We start from the raw sequence: 23,627 nt of genomic DNA, 5'->3' as shown, positions 1-23,627 counted from the left end.
TTCCTCTCAGATTCATCTGAAGAGCTGCTCTGTAGCAGATTTTCTTTGCACGTGGCTTCCATTTTACTTTCTTGAGATCCTTTAATTTTGAGTTCTACAAAATTCCTTTCTGTTTAACACCACAGTGTTGTTTTATCTCCCTATTATTTCTGAAAAATAAAAGCACCATCTCTGCCTCACCCTGATCTCTGGCCTTTCACCTTTCATCTCTTTCACCACCTCCACAGCTCTTTCACCTGCCTTCTGAGGCTGGGCAGTTTAGCATGAAGATGGTTGCTCTGGCAAGGCTAAGTTGTTTGGATGTATAATTTCATTGCTGTCCCCAAATGAACTGTATGGTTTTGACAGATGGATTGACAGATACTTAACAAGCAATTGGCTGATTTCACAGCAAAAGTTGAAGCATCCTGATGAATGCTTTGTGGGTAAATGTCTGTCTCCTTGATCAAAGCAGAATACTAACCCTTTACTGAGATGGTGGAAGGCTATTGAGGATGACAAATAGTTTCCTGGCATTGCTAAGGGGAAAAAGCTTTTTCTCAGAGAGTCAGAAAATGTAATGTTTGGAGTACACTCCTTCCCCATCCTGCTTTCCTCTTCAAAAATAAGTTAGGGAGGGAAAGAGAGGCAGAATCCCCTCCACACTGACAGCACTCCAGCAATACTGTCATCTTCCAGGTCATGCTGCAGCCTTGGCAGTGGTTAATCTTTGGGCACTGCAACCTTGCTGCAGTACCCACAAGTGCTTGAAGGGGAGTCCAGCAAAGGACACACAGTGAGTCATGCTCATTCCTGTGGAAATCAAGACAATCAAGTCAGGGACAGAAATAAAAAAAAAAAAAAGTCATGGAAAAAAATACAAAAGCACTCAGTGCCAAGCCACATCCCTGCCCCCCTTCCCCATACCTGTCGGCTGGCGGGATCTTGCCTCTTTCAGGTAGTAGAGGGCCTTGTTGAAGTCACCCAGGTGATAAAATGCCACTCCTGATCGATAGAGCGCCTTGAAGTTCTCGCCTTCCTTCTGCAGCACTTTGAGGCAGTACTCCTTGACCCGCTCATAATTCACCAGCTCAGCCTGGAGCAGGCAGGCTGCAGGGCATGGGGATGACAGTAGACAGACAGACAGGAGAACATTAGTGCTGGATTTCCCCCTGCTCCCTGCAATCTGCACGGGAGAAGAGAGCAGCTTAGGTGAGGGAAATGACTCAGCCTCGTGATTCAGAAAGGGTGCAGTCATATGGATTGTTTGCCAAACCCAATTGTTCGCAATTTAAATACTAATGCTTCTATTTTTGGCATTGCAAAGCAAAGGGATTGTCTTTACTCTGGGGAGACACACAGGCCCACAAAACACTGGGGGAGAGGGAGAACATAAACACCCCTCCACAACTCTGGAATGCCACACAGTCTACTGGCAGTGGCTGGCTTCATTTGTAATGAAATCGCTTCTTGGACTGAGGGCTGGAGCTCTGAAAAGTACTAAAAGGCAGACTAACAGTTATCCAACAAGGAAAAAGGGGGATAAATTGGATCAGATTTGGTATTTGGCTTAATCCAAGGCTCTTAGGTTTAAAAAGAATATGTAATTGCCTTTTATCCAGGAGATCCTGTATGGAGTTTTGCTATAGGAAACAACAAGGGGCTCTGCCCTGTTGGAATGTGCTGTCAGCAAACCAGAGACACCTGGAGCTGTAGTACAGGGAACAAATGTGCTATGCTGCCTGCTTCCTGAAAAGCACTGCAATACAATTTCATTCCCAGAGGTGAGTTCTGCCAACTTCCTAAAGGAAAAGGCAAACAGTAAATAACATGTTGAGGGTTCTGTGCGCTGAAGGACAATTGTTACATAAATGTCTGGGAGCTGAAGAAAATTCCCATTATGAGTTTCCCACAACTAGGAGTGAAATAAAGGGGAAAGGGGAAGATCCCCAAGCCATGCTTTACAGCCATGCTCATGGCTTTCTGTCATGCTTACTCCAGTGGGCTAAACTTCATACAGGTGACCTGGGCATTAGGAATGGCTTGGAGAACACCAACAAGAATAGGACATGGTGCAGTCACAGTCTCTGAGGAAATAAGTTGGGCTGCAACACAAGCCCATCTAGTGCTGCAATCCAAGGCAACTTTGGGAATGACACAATTTGGGGAAGGAAGGCAGAATGCCACTACAAGGATCAGTTCAGAGGCTGGCAGCATCTAGTGCCAGGGCATGGAGAGAAATTTCCCATAGCAGGTGGTGTTACTCAGTGTGTCTCTGGCAAGGAGGAGACTCAGTACTCCTGGAAACCCAAGTCATCACAGGTCAGGTGTCACCAATGAACAGCCAGACTTCATTTTTTGCATGGTAACTGCAGCTGAGAGGATATGGTGCTGGATCGGGAATATGATGCAGTTCTTCATCCCCTTTCCCCACACCCCTAGAGTAAGCCCTACAACCCTCTCTGTATCACACTTTACTTCATGAGAAGGAGATTGGCTAGGTGACCTCCAGAGATTCCTTCCAATCTAAATTAGTTCAAATTCATGATCACTTAATGTGGACAGAATATATTTCTAACCCAAGTACACCTTCAAAGCTTAAATAGCTTACTGGGAACAATCACAAACAGGCTTTTACCATCAGAGCACTGATGCTAGAAATGTATTGAACAAGGACTGCAGAACTAGTCCCACTGCTTGTACATTGTTTAAGTGACACAACCATTACTAATTAGAGCTTTGTCCCATTTGCTTTAATAATGGAAGGTCAATATATTCTAACAGCTCCTGCCATTAATGTGCATAGGTATTTTGAAAGATTCTGATAATTTGCTATTTGACTCCCAGTTAAAAAACACATATGTTTCTAAAACCTTAATGGCATTTCCTTATCCAGAGTTAGTCCTTTCCTATTTGTCACACATTGATTTTTCTCACTCTGTTTCTAATGGAGCTTGAAACGACTGTGCCTTGTTTTTCTTTATTTTTAAAAGCTATTGAAAAGATGGCTGTGTAAATTTACTGCTGGCTTCACTGCCCTGGAAACAGGATTGCTTTGTTTATCTGCTGACCAGTAGCATGTACAGCAGTGGCAGTAGCTTTCTGCACGCTGCCAATCTGAGCCAGCCTTTCACGTTCTGTGGAACTGCCTTTCAGAGCAACTAGGGGGTGGATTTCAGTCTCTCTGTTCATTTGCTACTTGGTATTTCCAGTGAAAGTCACAGAAATTACTCTGGAAAAATGACAGGCAGTCTGTTCATGTATATTAACTCAGTAATTCCATACGGGACTTGCTTCACGTATTGGTTTAAAAGAAAAGAAAAACTCTCCCACATCCTGCTAATTCATTAAACCCAAATGAGTTTCCAGATATCCAGCTGGGTTCTTTCTATGACTCATACTCACAGTAAAGCTTCTGCAGGGCATCCCTGCTAACCGTGCATGCACGTGGCGGGGAGGAGTCAGCACCACATGGCCAGCAGGAGAGATGTGTGTTTATCTGAACAAACTGAGCAGATGGATGTGCAGGAAGCAGTTCTGCTGGAAGAGTTGGCCATTTGGAGACCCAGTGTTGGAAGCGGCTGTTGGAAATGAACCTGGAGGGAGTATCTCCCTTATAAATATTTAGACATGCGTGCTTCCAGTTCTTGGTGGCCTGAAATTATCTAAATCGACTGTGATCCAATGAAAATATTGAGGCTGTAAGTAATTCAGCTTTCAGAAATGGAAGAGACATGGAATCTTTGTACTTCTTACCTAATTCAGTAAGGTAAGAGGATTGTTTTGAAGGGGACAATTGTTTTGAGGAGAGAATTGTTGTATGGGCAGAATTGTTTTGAAAACGTGTTTTCCTAAACAGATGTGCAACTCTGGCTGGCAGTGTGTGTTTACCACATCAAACACCTTATCACCCTCCTTCTATGTTCATAATAGGCTCCCAGTGAATCCCTCTGAGGAACAGAGCTCACCCAGAAAGACCAAATCTAGGGGTTTATCCCTAGATCATCCTCCTGCCTTCTTGAAACTGGATGGGCTTGATCCTGCACAGCACGAGCTCTAGTGACTCTCTGATGATTAGAAGGGTGCCCTTTACTTGCAGATGCAAACTATAGTTGCCCATTCCCTGCAGGTCTCGTTGTCACTGTAATACAGCATCTGGTGATTACATCTCCCCCACTGAGAAATGTTGCTTGCCCTGCTTCCAGCAGCATGCAATGGTTATCCATCATATTTGGTTATCGTTCTCAATTTGGCAGCTGATTTATTGTGTCAGCTTAAGCAATAAGTAATTCTTAACTTCTAAGCCCATGTATGTCTCATAGTGATGAAGAGTCCCCATCTGTTGAAAAATAAAATAAAATAAAATAAAATAAAATAAAATAAAATAAAATAAAATCCATCTTGAAATTACTGGGTGAAATGTGCCATGGGAACAGGGAGAAGGTTAATGCTATTAGCTCCAGAGGAGGGGCCCTGTCTATCATGCTTCCCAACTGACTGCTGATGTTTAAGCAAGGGAATAGGAGATTTGGCTGTTTTTCTTCACAAGAGGAATGTTAAGTCTAGATTTGTACATTTTAATTTGTGCATTCAAATCTACGCCAGCCAGCTCCATTTGAGAGGTGCAGTACGGATCTGGTTCCAGTAGATAAGTGAGCTAATTTGTATAGCCCTGTTCAGCACAAGGTTGAGCAAAACAAAGATTAAAGCACCTGTAGAGCCAAAATACATCTACACGTTTAACCTTTACCAGCAGCTGTGGTTAGCTGGGATGGGAAGTTGTAACTAAAATCCTGGAAGTTGACGGGTTTGGATTCTACTTTATTCCACCCTGAAATAATTTTGAATTTCAGAGTATCCTTCAGGAAGCTACCAAGGCTTGACAGGTACCAGTGAGAAGGGATCCATGACAGCTTTTTTATTCCAAAGGCTAATAACTTAAATTGTTTAGGAAACATCACTACATTTCTATACTGATTTTTTGTTTAGCTTCAATTTACTAGCCACACGTTACCCTGCAAAGCCTGTACATCCTTGTTGCGTAGGTACTCTGAGACTCTGATCAAGTCCTTCATCTCCTCTTTATTAGCTTGTATAAAGTGGCATCTGGAATCTCTTACTAAAAAACCACCTTATTTTTCAGCTTTCCTTACTTTTATAGCTGTTCTCTGAATCCTCAAAATGAAGTTCAACTGAAAGTGCTGTCAGTCAGCATTTACCACAGAAACCTCTTCTGTGAGAATACCCCTGCAGGTTATGCAAAAAACTCAGTTTGGCCCTAATTTTTGGCTTCTAATTTTGGCTAAGAACTAAGTCTGGGAGTAGCATGTCCAGGTTTTAACATGGAGATTTTGAACAACAGTATCAAGAGCCTTGCTTAGCTGGCAAGTTTCACCAAAGGGCAAATCTTCATTCCAGAACAATCGTCCAGACACTTTTTATACCAGTGACTAAATTCCCATTGTAGGCAAGGCTCAAGGCCTATCCATGTTACAGAACACTCAAGAGAATGGGCCAAATTTCTGTGCAAGCAGCATTAGGGCTGTGCAAGCATCCCTACCCTGTGGCATGTTCCTTGGGCTCAGCACTCTGAGACGAAAATGCCTTTGCCTTACAGGAAAATCTTGGGCGGCAAACTCATGTTTCACAAGCTCCTGTCTTGTTTGCTATCACTCAGGTAAGCTGGTTGCACTGCCTAATTTTAAGATTTTCTTGTGCATTTCACTGTAAGAGAGTCAACTGCTTATATCTTTGCTGGTCTCGTAAGTTTATGGGCTAAAATATTCTATGTGCAGTATCTGCCCTTGATGTCTTCTTTTGGAAATGTCGGACAAGACTGTTCAGGTATTTTTGAAAAACAGGCTAGGCGAACATAGCTTATTTTTCCTTTGTTAAAGATCTCTAGTGACTGCCTCTTTGGATGCATCTCATGCCCTCATCGTTTGGCTTTGCAAATGGAAATCTGGCAGATATCCTTTGTGTCAAGCAAGTGCCTTCTGTTGTCCCCAAGGTAATCTTTAGCTGGCCAACTGATAACCTTCTGAAAATAAAACCCAGTATGGTAGTGCATATAGTACTCTGTAGCGATATACTTTAGAATCTGGTACCCAAATCCTTTGAATATTCAGTTGACCCTGGACATAATCTGATCTAGAAAAAAGTTGTGATTTGAAAACTTTTGAGATCACAGAAATCCTCTTTTTGAGACCACAGAAATCCTGGTCACAGGAATAAAGAGCAGAAAGTGGAAACCAAGCTAAGAGGTGTTGCTTCTGTTATGACAGAAAGCTGGGGGGTAGAGGCACAGAAAGGGGTATCTGGTGGAAGGGGTATATGACTGAGAGCTGAGGTCTATTGTGGAGGTGAAGTCTGGGTGGAGATGGGAAGTTAAGAGTTTGGGACAATGTGCTAAGGACATAGTACACATTGCAGCCAGCCTGGAGACCAAGAGGAGCATTTATAGCAGCAAAATCCAGGCAGAAGAAACCAGCCTCCCTAGCTGTGTATGGCAGCAGCATGTCTAGCAGATCACTTAACCACAGTCACATCCTGGCTCTGAATCACCTTTTTCTATGCTGGGATATCACCAAGGAACACTAAGCTGCAGTGCTGAAAGGTTGCCCTTGCAAATACTCCCTGGAGACTGGAGTAGGTGTTCTATACAGGAGTTAATGGTAAATCATGTGGTTGAACCCCTCTTATATACCTGTGCAAAAAGGTCTGAATCCAAATGACCTTTATTTTCAACTCTTAGAAGGGAAAAACCAGCCTGTATTGATTTGTTTAGTTGCAATGCAGAGAGAAGTAGCTAAACTAATTACTGCTTAAACCTGAAGTGCATCTTCCCTCTTTGTGGTATTTATTCTTGACTCCACCACTAGAGTTTAACAACTTCTGTGGATTGTTCCTCTTTAACAAGTGCTAGGTACTCTAACCACTACAAGCTCAACCTGCATTTCCCAAACTGACAGTGTCATTCCCAGATATAACCACAATTAAACTCTGCAAAATACTTTGCTTTCAGATATGATCTCACCCTAAGAATAGCAGCCAGCAGTTCACTTAAAATCTGTTTAATTGCAGGAAGATGGTTCCTATTCTTGCTCAGGGGTTCTACTTTAGGAAACATGATTGATACTTTAATATAACTGCTTCAGGGTTTTATTCGGACATTCGATTAAGACCTTCATATGTCATTGAATAGACTTTGTTCTCACATCTCTTTAAGACTCAAAATAACAGGGCAGACTAAGAGAGTCCTGTATTTCAGAAGGCTTAGTATCCTTCATGGTGATGCTCTCCCTCAGAAAAGAGAAAACACGCTAGTGACAAGTTCTGGTTTAAGCATCTGGGAAGAGAAATTATTGGAATATCACAACAACAATAACAAAACCCAAGTCAAACAGGAGGCACCGGGAGGGATGGGGGGTGTGAAAAGAAAAAAATATGTGTCTTGGAATAGACAGCAACCTTCTAACCATGCCACTAATGGATGCATAATTAATCTCTGTTTGCTGCAGACTGTGTAGATGGTGTTGACAAAAAGCACATGGAGTTTACAATGTCCACTGGAAGAATTAAAAGGGATACCATTACTATATGAGACTGAAAATGTCAATCATGTGTTAGTAATTTGAATATAATTAACTTCTAAAATAAATCAGGTAACATGTGACTCATAAGGTGATGTTGAAAATGTAGAGGGTTATTTTAGATTTAAAGTCACCTTGGACTTAAATACTGTATTTTAATATACAGCATAAAAAGAACTGGCTACTGGAATGCTTATCCAAATTTCTCTGGATTTATTGATCCCAAATTTGCAAACTGCACAGGTTACATGTAGAAGGCACAGCCCAAGTTTTAAGCTGTGTTTTAACTTGTGTTAAATTTTCAATAGATTTGCACTAAAAGGAGCCATATAATGTGTGAATGTAAGAATCCTGTACTAGAGGAACCGAGAAAAGCATCCATACCTCCACAGAGCTCCATGTGTTCTGTGCCTTTCAAGAATGCAAACCAGCATTCCTCAAAAGAGGATGCTTAAAGTATCTTTTTTTTTTTTTCAGAGATATGCTGCATGCAGTTTCCCTACTAGACTGAGACACTAATTAGGATCTACAGTTTCCAAACAATCTTCCATTAAATATTTCTCTTCTTTCTCTATAGTCCAAGCTTGCAAACAAAGAGGATTTTCTGGCTTCTCACCAATAAAAAGCTAATTATAGACAGCTTGATAATGTCTGGCAATAATCTCATCAGCTGACTCCTAGTTCCCAGACAACCTTAATGGGATGAATAGGGAATATCACAATGACAGTACAACTTTCCAGCCAGTGGCTCTCATTTATTCCTCTCCAGGTACCAAAAAAGACCTAAACATGCCCGTATGTTTCTGCTTGCAGGGAAATGTGTGGAAGATTAAAATCCAAACTGTATGACAGGTTGCCTCTCTCCGTAGGGAGGGATTAATGCTAAATGAAGTGTGGATCCACAAATGTTTGTAGAGCCCAAAGTGAGCCACCTCTTCCAAACAGCCTTCCCCTTCTCCTCAGCCTGACTCAGTTTGTGAACAGATACCAACTGTTCCTCCCCCTCCTGCCATCCTGGCCGTGCTTTCCTTCCAATACATAGCATGGTCTCTTTCAGTTCCCTGCTGCTCCTTAGTCCTCCATACCTCTTCCAAAATAAAGATTCTGACTTCATCATTCCAATTAGCTCTTCTAGGAGAGAGAGAGGCAGTAGTAGTGACTGAAGCATGCTGATGCTTCCACCATGGTACACATTAAAATGTATTTAGTAGGTCTCAAAGGAGCTGCTGAGCCTGTGTGTCAGGCTTTTTGTGGCTGGCAGCCCACCCTAGGACTAATATGAGCTGTCAGAACAGATCAGTTTAACTTCAGTCTGTGATAGGGTGATCAATCTTGAAGATAAAGGAAAAACAGTAGATATCTTGGCTTTTACGCTAGTCAAATCACAAATTTTAGTGACATTTTTTTAAGCAAGTTGAAGGAGCACAGTCTAAATGAATAGACTTAATTCTGTTAACAAAATGAAAGGCAACATTAAGTAGAGTTTGCACTGATCTGTCCTAGGCCCCATGGTATTTGGTATTGTCAATATAGACCTAAATGACAGACTGCAGACTGTCTTGTCAATTCGCAGATAACTCCTAGATGTGAGAAGCTGGAATCTGTTGGAAGGTAGGGATAGAATTCCAAAGGATCCCCACAAATTGGTGGTGGTGTTCTGATAAAAACAGGATGCAATTCGACAGGGGCAAGTTAAAGGTCCTACAGATATGCAGGAAAAAACCCCACTGTTTAGGTACAGCAGGGGAACAGGTAGTTGGGAAGCAATTCTGCTGAAAATCCACAGGAGGACCTTGACAATAACAAGTGGTCCAGAGAGGACAGGGCCTCACCAAGACAGTGAGGGAAGAGAGGCTAACCCTATTCATCTACATAAAAAGAAAAAAAGCAACTCAAATGGAAAGAAGGGTATAACCAGGAAATCATCTGTTCTCCTTGTACTCAGAAAGTAAGAAGAGGGCTTACATTTCAGCTAGGAAGAACTTTATAGCAGTGAAGAGTGAAACTTTGAAAGAGACTGCTTGGGAAAGATGTGAAGGTTCCTAGCTTTTCAAATACTTAAGAACAGCTTAAGCAAATGTTACCTGGGATGTGTCTTATCTGTACACTTTTACCACTCATGGGTATGGACAGAAGACTCTTGACAGCTCTTCAGTCCCATTCTTGATTGTCCTGTAGCACTCAGAACATGAACAATCCTGGGTTGTCCTTGACAGCTGCCATTTAGTGCTAATTCCTATCAGCAGGTCCTGCTGGAGGATGTTAGAGCAACATCCTAGCCAGACATGGGAACAGGTAAGCATTTAAGAACAGCTGGCATGACTGCAAGCCTTTGCTATGTGTTTATGTTCCCCTATCTCAGACTTCTGTAGTTTTGAAGATCCCAGTTATTTAGAAGTGTTCATTATTTCTGTAAGATGATTCTTAAGCTACTTTAAGGTAAGTTTGTGGTGATTTGTGCTTCTTTTCTGGCACAAATCCAGTGATGTAATACTGCAGTTTCCCTTCACAGGGCCAAGGCCTTGAGAAGCAAGGAATTTCAGCCAACTTTTCATATGATCCCCATAGCTTCTGTTTTGTAAGAGTATTTTGACCTACCACTTCCTGTATTTACCAGTCCTTCAAAGCAAAACCAGAGGCTTACTGAAAATTCTTGGCTGTGGTAATATTAAAGCAGTAGTTAAAATCTAGATGTCAAGCAAAAAAGAATTGTCTGTAGCCAAAATCTGCCTCCAGCTGTGTACCGGCAAATTTTTATTTTACCATAATAAAGAGCTTCACATGGAGATGATCTTCATACTGGATCTTCTAATCTACATGGCTTTGTTTTTCTCAGCCAGGAGAGGAAGGAGCAAAGTCCTATCAATGCACTGGTAGAGCAAGAGCTTCAGTCAGGTTTTAACTACTACATCATTTTGATTCTATAAATACTAGCTCCTACTGCAGCCACATTAGACGAGATGGAAGTTCCTTCTGTTTGTTTTTGCCAAGGCTGTTATTGTTGATCTGCCAGGTTAAACACCCTGGAGGTTTCCTTCTCTGTGACTATCTAGTAATCTTTGACCTGTCTGTATCTTTTAGAATCAGTGCTCATCTAATCCAGTCTAGTCCAGTTAACTAGACATGTTTGGCCTTCAGATCTGTTCCAGTTGCTATTTTATTCCACTGCCTCTTCTTTGCTGTTTGCTTTTGCTCACCTTGTGTTGCTTTACTCTCTCTCTCACTCTTGCACCTTCTCTACATTGCAGCCTTTCCTCCTCTGGCCCCTTGTTGCTATTGACACCCACTGAAAGGATCCTGTCTTTTGACTTGTTTTCAAAAGGAAACAGTACACGGAATTTTATCAGAGATCAGCAACACCAGACAACCATCTAGTAAATATCTGGTGTTCAGCAACAGTCAACTCCAACAAGTGCTATCAAATATTTATAATTCTTAGTGGAATGTATTAAACACTGAAATTAAGGTCTTAATGGAATGATGGTATTTTTTCAAAACCCATATGAGACAAAGAGGGACTTCTGTAAATAGGGAAGCACTCTGGAGGACATGGGGGATTTCAGGCTCCCTTCTCTGCTGAAAAGCATCCTTTGCTTATGGTGGTTCAAACAATTGACAGCAGTACTGTGAAATGCAGCTTGAAGGCTTTCCAATGAAGTCACCAACAATTGTGCAGGCCATGATGGCCTCAGGCCTGGCTTACTGCAGCATGCTGAGTTTGAGATGAAAGCTAGCACTTTATCCTGTACCACAAACAAGCTGTGATGACGTGGCTGGATAACATCTGTGTGTTGTGCCCTGTGGTGGCTCACAGTTCACCTCCCAGGGCACGTGAAAGAGCTGACCATTGCAGAGTCTGCTGAGGGGTGGAAAGCAGGATTACCATGTAAAATTGATAGGGACTGAAATGCTTTTACATTTTCCTTGAACCCTAGCTGAAAAGATTTATGTGGCAAGATGGAGATGTCAAACTAGGAGGAATATTTCCTTCATTAAATTAACTACTCACTCATATGTTCTATCCAGGTCCAGTGTAGCCCAAAGCCTTTCCATTTTGATGATGTTTTGAAACAGAGAGAAACCTTTATGGCTTTTGTGGGAGGGATGGAGAGGAGAACAACTGACAATCAATGAGGCAGAGGATGCCCAAGTCAGCTGTTTTCTAACTAACTGAAGAGAGGTGTAAAATAAAGTTCTCAACCTTATTTTCCTTAAAATGCATTATATAAACTTACAGAGAAGAGTGGTTTGTCAGCAACAGCGAACTAACCCTGCCTGTGCCAGGCTGTCACCTGCCTGAGCTTTGACAGACCACGTAAGGGCAGTTTAGGTGTCACCCTGTCATGCAGCTGGGCCTCCGGTGATGGCCCTGCTTCTTCCCTGCCCTCCATTTATACCACAATAATTTAGTATCATTGATACATCTGTCTTCCTATCAAATCAAGCTGGCCAACAGGTTTGAAAGTTACTGAGAGGGGACTGACAGGCAGACAGCAGAAAACATATGTACTTATGACTCATTTCCTTTGGAAATCAGGCTGAAAATGAATAAACTAAAGACCAGAGGGATGATTCAGAATATTATTTGCTTGAAAAAGTCAGGGTTTGAACTATGCAGAAGCATAAACCAGTCCCCTAATAAGATGTCTGCTCTTTAATATAAGCTGTGGCAAAGTTCTTCAGGTAAAAATCTCAGATCACTACCAAAGCTTTTATAAACCACACCTGTGCAATGAATTGCTGGCAGTGGAAGAGGTAGGAGTGTATCTCTGACTGGGGCTAACTTCCACCCCAACAGAGAGGCCATATTCAGGCACCAGGAACACCAAAATCATTGTACTAAATCAGTACAATTCTCTGTCTTGACTGTGCCTTTTTGATTAAGCTGAGGAATGGGAAGATACAGTGTACAATTATGTGATGAAATAGGTTCTGCTGACAAGGATATTGGTCTGAAAAGAGATCACTAGTAGAATATCTCATTAATTAATTTCAGAATGGAGCTTGTTTAGTGCTTTATTAATAGCCCTATGCAAAAGTCAGAGCGGCCTACTGACTGTAAAGTTCAAAGATACTGTCAAAAGGGATGACATGAGGATGACGATGTGATATATAAAGAACTATATGACCTGGTACACAGAAGTAAATTTATTTGGAATAGAATTTGGTGATACAAAATTTAAGACCGTGCTCTATAGGACTACTAAGAATTTTTGCTAGAATTTGTCAGCTCATGAGCTGGAAAAAAACGAAGAGGAAAAGGATGTGAATACACAGCTGACCAAAGAATGACTGAGTCACTTATGTGACATGGCCATGGACAGGGAAATTAAAATCTTAGAGAAGTTTATTCAAAAATTCAAACCAGTTAGCAGTGGTGTTCAAGCATGAAAATGTAATATTTGCTTTCCAATTTTTATTCTATTTAATAGGGCAGTGAACGTTCTGATTAGCTATATGTCTAAGCCTTCTTTTCTAACCTTATTAGGTTCTTTAACTCCATGATACCTTCTGGCACTGTACTCCAAGTTAATCAGACCTGTGGTTTAAAAATTATTTTGTATTAATCTATTAATTTAATTTACCACCCCACCCCATGAGCAAAGCTCCTCAGCTGTCTCAGTTTGAGCTCCATCACAGTAGTTAGGAAGTGTAAAAAGGAAAATGAATCCATTTGCTTTGTACTTCCAGTATAGGTGAGGATCTTATGTTGCTCTGGTTTCCTTGCAACATGAACACACTACTGTGTCATACACAATTAATCATTGCAAAGCATTTAAGAGGACAGTAATCTAGGATTTGAATTATGCTAGTATTAAAAATATATGGTGACTAAAGGAGTTGAGGCTTAACTTTCCACCACATTGTTTGATGAGAGAATCATTGCTTCAGGCATGGTACAGAGATTCTGATTTGATCCTTTTTGAATCACTAGACAACAAAAAAGGTGCCTATGCAGAACAACAGCTAGGGCTGACTTAAAATGATTTTCCAGAGTACCCTAAGAGACTTCTTCTCTCATTCTTTCAGCTGATCTTGCAGTTCTGCTTCTTCACGATCAACTGGGTGGGGTGGTGACCTCCCTGGGCAGCTCCTGTCTGGGAGAGGCTTTGGCCATTGCTTGGATTTATTCTCTGAAAGTGTGGATGAAATAAAATCTTTCTGCCCTCTTCCTCTCTGGGAGCAAGAGTGGAGCAGAGGAATCTGAATTTTCACAGCTTCTTCCCTACAGCTGGTTGAAAGATTCTTAGATTGTCCTTTATATCATAAAGATGCCTTTGATATCATGGTACATTTCTGCATTATATGGTGACTGCAGGGATAACACAGCACATGGGGGGGTAGATGTTTGTTAGTTACATCAGTCCCGGAGTAGACAAAGGAAGCACTAAAGGTCTGATGTAAATTTTCAAGTCCCAGACACTTCCTCTGCTTTTAATTTACTTCCTGGAATAAAGTTTGTCTCCCGTACACTGGGGAATGTGCGGGGCAAGGATACCCCAGTACTTGTTTTGTATTCTCCTCTCCTTCTGCTTCAGGCAGCAGTAATCAGCTTTGCTGTCTAGAGTGGGGTCTTTTGGAAAAGGCTGAAGATAAGCAGCATCCAACTGGGCTGATCTGAAATTAGTCTTTACATGTTAGGCTAAACCTTACAGACACATCAGATGGACAGCAAATTTTCACCATTGCCTGGTTGAGTTCTACCAAGTGGGCCCTGAACCCCCTTGCTTTACAGCATAAGGTGACTTATAGCAAGAATAAGGTGACTTATACTCAAGGTAAGTCATTTGAGTTTCATCGTGTAGGAAATGAGCTTTTTGTCAGATGTCTCTGATGTGGCCAGGCCAGAACAATGCCAGGGGCGTGGAAACTGACAGTTGTAATCAGGGCATCAAAGGAGCTTTGGAATCAAAATTTGAGGAACACCAGTTTGGTGGCTGTTTGCTGACTGACCCAGCTGTTTCTTTCCAGCAGCTCCCAGGCAACTGGATCGACAGCTAGATTATCAGAGTTTTGCTGTCTGCCACTCTGATATGAAAGGAGTTGCTATTGCCATCGATGCAGAACAATCTACGTGACAGCCCCATAAACTGGCAGCAAGTAAATGCAGTGAGCAGTGTTCCTACTAAAGAAAGAAAGAGAATACTGAGCAGTGGCTACAAAAGTAGTTGCTTTAGTAGGATAGAGATTTGACCTGTCAAACATGGATGTGCTGGAGAAGGAAAAATGCTGTAGCCTTGCAAGCAACAATCAGTGTCCTGGGTCCTGAAAGGCTTATGCAGAAATGTAAGGATGGTTGTTCTCTGCACCCAGGGAAATGTACAGGGTTGCAGTTCCTGCCTTGTTGATGGTACATGTGAGTGAAAAGGACTGAGATGTCTCCACAGTCGTGACCCTGAGACACAGGACTTGTCAGGCAATTACAGTTTTTCTGGCAAATACCCACAACTACTAGGGATGCAAACAGCGTAAGATTGCTTTTTTCCCCCAGACTTCTGTTGAGAGGCTATTGCAGAACTATTCAGTGATGGTGACTTACACTGCCTAAGGCTTTCAAGTTAAGTATGTACTACAGTGATGGGCAGAGTTGTGGTCATGGCCACACAGGACAAGAATGTCAGAATTCATGGCCCTGATTGGAAGAGTTGGTAATTTTATCAAGGTGAGTGACACAGCTTGTAAAGATAGGGAATAGAGTCTCATGCTTGCACACATACAGTCTGTTGCAGAGAGATCACACAACAACAGGCAACCAGCATCAACTGACTGGCTTCCTGTAAGTGTCACATCACCCACTTGAGGGGATGAGAGGACCTCACTGGCAGAACAGAGATGGGGGGCATCTGGGAGGTGATGACGCTTTGTGTGGGAGGTCAAAAAGTCTGACATAGCTGTATTGCAACTGGGACAGCAAGTAAAGGAATTGAAAGGGTAGAGCCATGGACTGTGCAAGCAGCCCCGACTTCTGTGCTGAGACATATGATGGGAGAACTGGGTACACAGGACAAAGACAAGGAGAAGCAGATGGTGCTATCCAGACTACGAGCCTCGGGGCAATGGCATGTCAAGAATTTTGGAAAGTGGGGAAAATGGAGCGGATTTTGAAGTAAATATCATGACATCAGCTACTGCCTATGCATAGTAATAGATGTGTTCTGACATGTCAAACTATGACAGCTAAAGACCATTGCTCCCAGCTGTCACTTTTGCCATAGGTTATCAGAGAAAAACCATGACTGTGACTAAACCATTTTCATGAACTGTCTTAGTGCTGTTTCTAGCAGTGTCCTAAACTCCACATGGCTATACTGAGACTGATTGTTCTGCTCCAGCCCCACATTCAATGGTTGCCATTTGCAGCTGCCTAGGGAGGTGTATAAAATCACTACTACCACCTCTCAGCTTCACTCAAGCAAGCATGCCCCAGGTGAAGTTACCTTCAGCAATTCCAGCAAAGCTTCCAGAAACTGCACTGACTCTACAATGTATTAAAGAGAACATAATAGTAGCATTTCCAGCTACCACAAGAAGATTTACCTGCATTCATCCATCAATGTCCTGAGCCTACTGTTTCCCATCCAAGATGCAGTGCAGAAATGAACAAAAGGAGAGATATTCCTGAGCAGCCATTAGTAACACCTTTCTACTTAATGATAGTTAATTTTGACTCTTTTTCAAAGCATTTTTAACCCTCAGTATTAGTCACTGGTATGGTCATCTGAGTAAGCTGAAAACAGAATTAATAAACAGTTGTCTTCCTTCTGTATCAGTTTCTCATCCATGAAGTGAGAGAACAAAGAAGACAATAAATGGCCAGTAATTCTTCTCAGAAGTTTATTAACTATTTTCTCCCTTTCTTCATTTTGTTTCCTCTATTTCATAGTCCTTTTTATGTTACTTCCTGTGACACGGCACAACATCAAGAAGCAGGCAATTTAGACCTCTCCTTTTATTTACACAGTTTACTTTTACTGTTCCTTTCCTCACAGCAGCTCCTTTACATTCCTGAACTCCTAATGTAAGAACTCCTGATGGTCCTCCATTCTTGGAGCATCTGTTGCAATGCTAGAGGACACTGACAAGGAACTTGGGATGTACTGCTGAACTGATAAGCAGTTCTAAGAGAAAGGCTGGAGAAAGAGGTCTGGAGCTGGGTTAGAAATTTCTGGGCCTGAGCCCAAGTGAGCAACAAGAAGAGAAGGATGCTCCACGTGCTGAACCATTCAAAAGTGGCCCAGCTCCCAGATAAGGTGGTAACTGTGGAGCTCATGGGTGTATTTACCAATTGACTGGGACCCAGCTTTGATTTTAACACTAGGTTTTACTGAACCAGCTGAACCATCTTCAGCACAGCACTGATGGAAACCTGTGGAGGTGCAAGAGGCTGTGACTCATTGCGTAACTTCTGCTGGAGGAAACTCTTCAGACAACATTTCAGCAGAGGATGGAGCAAAGCTGGAAGGATGTGCTACTACAGAACTCTGAGAAAACAGCAGTGTTCTCAAGGTGGAAAACAAGCAGTACTCTTCAGTTAAACACATTAATCACTCTGTTCTTGGAGAAGCTTTGTGATTTTTGGTATCTCCTGCTTCATCTCTCATAGTAAGCTGTAGCTAAACTTTGAGGGATCTCAGGTCACCAAAACTGCAGCTCCTCGGGACAGTCTGGCCAGGGGATCTGTACCTTCTCAATTCTCTGTTTCAGGCAAATGCTGACAAGGTCAGCTGGAATAGGCTTCTCCTCTTGCAAAGGGAATTAAACATATGGTAGAAGTGCTTGCAGAAAAAACCAAAACCCAACCCACAGAGCCTCAAGTTTTGAAAAGGCTTAGGATGAACAGTGATATATATGGAGGAAAACACATCTCCTGCCTCAGCAAGAGACGCTCTCAGAAATGTATCACTTAAACCAAGGTTGGTGGCAGCTTGCTATCCTTTCTCTTCCCTCCCTCCCGCCCCCCTGGCATCTGGAGGTATTTCCATCCCACCCTTTCAATGCACAAGCAACTCCTTGAACAGGGGAGATTTTTGTTATGCTAAATAAAAGGGAATAGGTAAATACTGAGTATTTCTAAAGAGCAATTCATGACAGTGGCTTTAAATTCCATATCTTTCTTAAATACGTGTCAGAGTTTGGGCCTATCACTAAAAAACCACACACAGTCATTGGTGTTTATTCTCTTCTGCAGTTGCACCTCCCTGGAGCAGTAAATGCATCAGTCCTGTAAATCAAAGAGTTTCCAAGCACTCCGGGCTGGTCAGATGTATCTAAAACAAGAGTGCCAGGAAACGCTCCCTGTCACTCAGTGAAAATGCAGACCACATCCTGCTGCTCTGTTTGCTGCTGCTCCTCTTTCCCACTGCATGGCATCCTTACAGACGGTGTTTTTGTTGATGCAGCACATTAAAAAAAAAATCACATCAAGCAACAATCCAAGACTGCTTTAACACCCACGGCACCATGTGTCCTGGTAGAATCTGTACTTGCTAATGGCTATATACTGGGATGGGCTTTTAGCAGAGACTCTTTGTGACGTGTCCTAGTGGGTGGTCAGCGGAAAGTTTTACCAGCTTTTCTCGTGTTTAGTTACATTTTTACTTGGATTAGTGTTCACTTGGATAAGTGGTTTTATTTGGATTTCTCCATGGAACTACTCATGGAAGTCCATGCAACTGGCAATAATTGGAAGTAGTACCTACACCCCAGCCTGAGGGTGCTAGAAGGTTCCTATGCTGCTGGAAGTGTCATGTTCTGTGGGACCATCACTATGATCTTCACACAGTCATTGGAATGGTACCAGTGCACATTTCTGCCAGTGTAGGAAGCCAAATGTCATTTTCCAGACTGAGATGTATCTTGGAGAGCTAAATTTTTAATACTCTGTGGAGGTATTTGTGCCCTTCTGGCAAGACTCCTATAGTAAACTATGGGTACCTGAATGGGAATATAAACATGCTACATTTATTTTACATTCATGTAACTAACAGTTTTACAGTAGTCCCAGGAGGTCATAAGTGCAGATGGATAAACTGAAGTTGAGGAAAGATTGGTGAAGATAATACAGCTGGTTAGCATAGAGAGGGAGGATTAGCAACCAGATCCCCCAGTGCCAGTTGTCATCCCCAGATCTCTCTCTGGTTCTGTTTCTCCTGCCAGAATTAGCACTAGAATTTCTGCATGCTTAGGAAAATCAACAAAGGTTTGGTTATCACTCTGCAACATTCCCTCACCAGAAAAGCTTAAAACTGTGCTTACCCTTAGTAGTTCACTGCTTTGGAATGACTAGGACTTGTTTCTCTCTGCAGAGCTTACATAGTGCTTTTAATCCTGTAAACTTTTAGGCAGTAATGGTGGAATAAAATAATCATTGAGTTTAATGGTTGCATTTGTAGTTGGTAAATGACCCCCATCTGCATGCAGTAGATAAAGCATTTGAGCTTCTTCTAGATCAAAGATGCTGTACGAGTGGAAGCGAGATCAAGACCTGAAGTGTATTTGGCCAGTTTGCTTTTCCGCAAGCATTCTTTGTACATCCATCTGTTTTTTAAAAGAACATAAACCACTAACTTGGAGAAAACTCAACTGAAAGCACCATCAGGATGAGATCGTGGTTCTTGTTCTTTATTTTTCGACAGGGCTGAGAGAGGCAAGAAGAGGTCAAGTGACTTCCTCAAGGTCAGAGACCGTCAATGAGTCATAAAGAAAGAAAGGACTGTTTGCCTTACAACCCTGCATTCATTCTGCAAGTCTCTATGCTGCTGGTAGGCTTTTGTCTTTGCCTACCCTAGTGATTTCTGGGAGCCTTGGCCATGCTGCTGCTCTTGCCTCTGGTGACATTCATCAGAATGACTTGTGGTAAAATGGTGGGGTATTGGCAGACCCATGCAAGAACGCAGCAGCACAGATGTGAAGGGCAGTCCCTTTAAGGCAAAACTCTTGGAGCTTAAAATGAAGCCCAGCTAGCAGCTTAGTGAAAAAAACATGAGCAGCTCTGCCAATGGCAAGTTCTGACATTCTTAGGCTGATTTAAAATAATAATTTTTTTTAAATCACAAGAATTTAAAACCCAGCAGGTCTGGGATCCTTTGAAATGGGCTAAATGGTTGAGGTTGTGGGTGTGCCACACAGCTCCACAACAGCAGACCTTGGAAAACACACCAAATATTGGGGAGCTTTGAATAAATATGAGAGCTGGCCCCCCCACATCACACCTCACAGCAGGTGCTCTACAAAACAATTGGATCTAAACAAGAATCTGTGTGCACATCTGTGCCTAAATTTACCTTCTGCAGGCAATGACAGGCATTGACAACAGTTTAGTATTTGCCCACACGTGCCTACTCATGTAATCGGTCAGATTTAAAAAAAACCAAACAAACAACCCCAGCCTTTACCCATGAGATCGCACAAAATCCCCTTTGGGTGTATTCCTCACCTATGTGCATATTTACCTGTAGCTGATGCTCTCCTCTGACTCTCATGCTGCATCTAAACAAGTCAGTGTGTGAGTGCATCTGTAGCTGTGATGCAAAGCATCTCTGACAGGTGGATGTGTGGTGGCCACATGAAAAATGACAGTGCAAAAGCAAGGTGGGCTTCTCAAATGCCAGGCTTAGAGAGTAAGCGGAGGTGCTAAAAGAACTTGATAATAAGGACACAGATGACAGCTGGTAATGCTACCGGCTCTACTTCAGAGCTAAGTGAAAAACTGTCTTCTCCAGAGTTAACATTTACTGCTGTTATGCTTTCTGCACTATACAGATTTATTTATTTTAGAAACAGCTCTAGGCAGCCAGTAGTGCTCAGAAGCAAAACTCCCTGCATCTCATATCCTCCCCATGTCAAGTAACACTGCCTTCAGCTGTAACAGTACGTGCTGGTACCTCTGCTAGAGCCCACTGTGTAAAGAAACTGGTGTCTTCTGCTGCATCACACTTAGAAAATGAAGTCCCACTGCTGCACGTCTTGAAGCTGCTATTAGAAAGGTATACTAGTTATTGTTACATTTCTGGGGAAACTCCCTGTCCCCTCTTCCTTTCTCTTCCGACATGAATTCACTGATTCTCCTGCTAGAATGGGAGCTCTGTGACTGGGCTAGGAGTACAAACACTGCGATTCCAGTTTAACTGCACACTCCCCTCTCCAGTATGCAGGGCATTTCTTTAAAATTGCTTTCAGATAGCTCAGCAGACACACACGAAGCTATTCATTTCTGAGACAAATGCTGTTTTCTGCTCTGTGCATGCCATCTACTGAAAACATGTGACAACCGCCTGTGCAAAATGACAGCTTGACCCACTATGAGGTTATCCCAGGAAAAGCACTGCTTGTAAGTCCAGGGTTAATTATACTCACCTCCTCCTGTGTTCATACTGGTTAAATTTAGGAAAAAATCTGTTCATATCTAGGTTAAAGACAGAGGATGTTTCTCATACCAATTGCTACTGCTGACAAGATCAAATACAACCAACAGTGACAAAAATTCCTTGCACAAACCGGAAACTGTAAATAAATGAGATGGACAATGACACAGGACAACTCCATCAGCAGGAGTCAAGACATTTCTAGCAAGTGGAACTTGTGTACTGGCAGAAAGTGCCTCAGAAGCAAATTCCATTCCTCTCTCCCACTTCATTTACCTTCTACCTACCACGGCTCATATGTATCTAGCAGAGATGCTGTCTGTGAGCCCTTTTCCAAGCCCATGAACTCACCAAGCTGTATTGTTCAGAGTACTGTGGGCTCTTTGTATAACGCTGCCAATCTAAACGATCCTTGCCAAATACAATGGATTTTAATAAACCTGTGAACAGAAATTTGTAAAGAGACGAAATTACACCTGTGCAATTATGATATCGCTCTGAAATCTTACTTGCTTCTCCATCTATGAGATTTCAATAGGCTTTTGAAGGAAGAGTATTTGGAAACATGATGAAAAGGAGCTAAATTGTGCTCCCCATGACATCCCAAAAGGCATGTTGATTATAAGAGATTGGCATGCATTATGACAAGAGAGGATGCTGGCTTGGTGTTTCAAACCATTCACTTTATACTGCACCCTTTTTAGGACTAGAGAACAGGAAACAAAGCTGACCAACTCTGTCTAGAAAGCCAAAAGCTAATGTCCTGATTTGTGCCATTTTTTACCCCCAAGAATATAAAGCGTGATGAGCGACCATTCATCCTTCTGGAAAACAACAGAGCTTTTTAAATGTTATTTTGTGCACCTTGTCCAAGTTATGAATGGTCTCTTCCCTGTACGTACCTAGGCACAAGTTTTTACTGTAGAGATGCTTTCAGGCTTGGAATGAAAAAAAACGTGTGCTGCTGGGGACCAAAAATAACCTCTGATTCTGCAGTTGTTTGGATAAAGCTTCTTGAAGTCAACAGGAGTTGTTTCTGTAAGGACTTCAGAATCAGACTACAAAGTAGTTAAACCCCACACCACTCCTCTCCATCTTCCTGCAGCACTTCTAAACAGATGGCAGGGAGCAAAGGGAGGCATGATCAAATGTCTACTGACCACAGTGGTGACTGGCAGCTAGCAAAAAGCCAGGACTGTATTTGCTTTCAACTTTAAGTGTTACGAAGCCAAAAAATCCTTTTTATATCTGGTACAACTATTTGGAGCTACTGCAGCTGCGCCCAAACCTGTCCCCTTCCTTATATCAAACATGGTAGGAGTCCGTCTCTCTGTAATACCGTTAATTACAGGCTCCAGAGCCGAAGCTGTGGCTAAGGGACTGAAAGACGTCTCGGGCTGAGGGTACACCGCAGCAGGCAATCTTGGCCATTTCACGAGTCACGATTTTTGTCAGCCGGAGCGCCCCACGCACGCATCGCCGCCCTGCCACCTGTCTCCCGGGGGAGGAGGGCACGGACTCATCGGGGGCGGATGGAGCCGCCCGGGGGAAGGGCTGAGGGCCGTGCGCCCCGTCCCCAGTGCTGCCCGGGGCAGCATCGCTGTGCCCAGCGGGAGCGCGAACGCGAAAATGGAAGCCAGCGGAGGGGAAGGGGATGCGGCGAGCGGAGCAGGGCGGCAGCGCTGCTCTGCGGAGGGGGAGGGAGGTGTGCGCGGCGCAGGTGGGGACCCTCCGCCCCCCGCCCGCGGCCCCGCTGACCTGCCAGGCTGTTGTAGCAGTCGACCTCGATAGCCTCCACCGCCTGCCGCTGCTCCTCGCTCAGCCCCGCCGCGGCGGCGGCGGCGGCGGGAGGGCGCTGCCCGGCCGGCTCCTGGCTCAGCAGCAGCAGCAGCGCCTTCAGCTCCAGCAGGGCGCGGTGGTACTTGCCGATGGCCTCCCGGAATTTCTTGTCCTTGTAGCACTGCGCCCCTTCGCTCTTGAAATCCAGCGCCCGTCCGATGAGCTCGCCCGGCTCAGCGCTGCCCGCTGCCGCCGCCCGCGGCTGGGCACCGCTGGCGGGGCCGTGCCCATCGCCCGCCCCGCGGCCGCCGGCGTTCAGCTTGCCCGCCGCCGGGCTCGCCCTCTCCATGGCCGCGGCGCCGCCCGGCTCCCGCGCCGCCCTACGCGGGCGATGCCGCGGCGCCCGCCGCCGCGCTCCCGGCCTTGCCCCCGCGCCGCTCCGCGGCTCCACCGCTCGCTCCCATCCTCCGGCGGCCGCCGCTCCTCCTCCCTCGCCCCGCCGCCCGCGGGGCGCCCGCCTCCGCCCGCCCCCGCCGCCCGCCGCGGGCACCGCCGCCCCCCGCTCTGCTGCGACCCCCGCCCGGCGCAGCGCGGGGCGGCGGGGGCGAGCCGCGGGCGTGGGGATGGGCCGACTCCGCTCCCCGCTCTCCGCGCTGGCCCGGCAAGGGGCGAGCCTATGCCCGGACCCTCAGCTCTCCGGACTGGCCGACCCTATAGACCCCCCGCCCACCGTCCTGCTCTCCCTCACTGGGCTCCCTCCAGGCCCCACAGCCGGGTCCCTTCTGCTCTCCTGTGCCTTGGCCTCCCGTACCTGAAGGTCTCACCTCCCTTTCTGTGGGTTGGGATCCCACCTCCTCCATTACCCTCTTCACCCTAGTTTCCCGGCTCCATCCCCTCTCCCAGATCCCACCAG

General features: G+C 44.1%; 1 protein-coding gene across 1 annotated transcript in view; it reads right to left on the bottom strand.

Annotated features, from left to right (window-relative positions):
• Nucleotides 1-23,066, bottom strand: part of TTC9 (tetratricopeptide repeat domain 9) — a 28,843-nt gene extending 5,777 nt beyond the window's left edge. The window contains exons 1-2 of the mRNA XM_032113067.1: nt 22,694-23,066; nt 907-1,089 (exon numbers count right to left, since the gene is read on the bottom strand). Coding sequence (XP_031968958.1) covers nt 907-1,089; nt 22,694-23,063 — 553 coding nt within the window. The 5' untranslated portion in view covers nt 23,064-23,066. The remainder of the gene's footprint in view (nt 1-906; nt 1,090-22,693) is intronic.
• Between the last annotated feature and the right edge of the window lie 561 nt (nt 23,067-23,627).

The sequence above is a fragment of the Corvus moneduloides genome, chromosome 6 (genome assembly GCF_009650955.1).
Source record: "Corvus moneduloides isolate bCorMon1 chromosome 6, bCorMon1.pri, whole genome shotgun sequence".
Classification (NCBI taxonomy): domain Eukaryota; kingdom Metazoa; phylum Chordata; class Aves; order Passeriformes; family Corvidae; genus Corvus; species Corvus moneduloides.
This window is presented reverse-complemented; position numbering and strand designations above follow the sequence as displayed.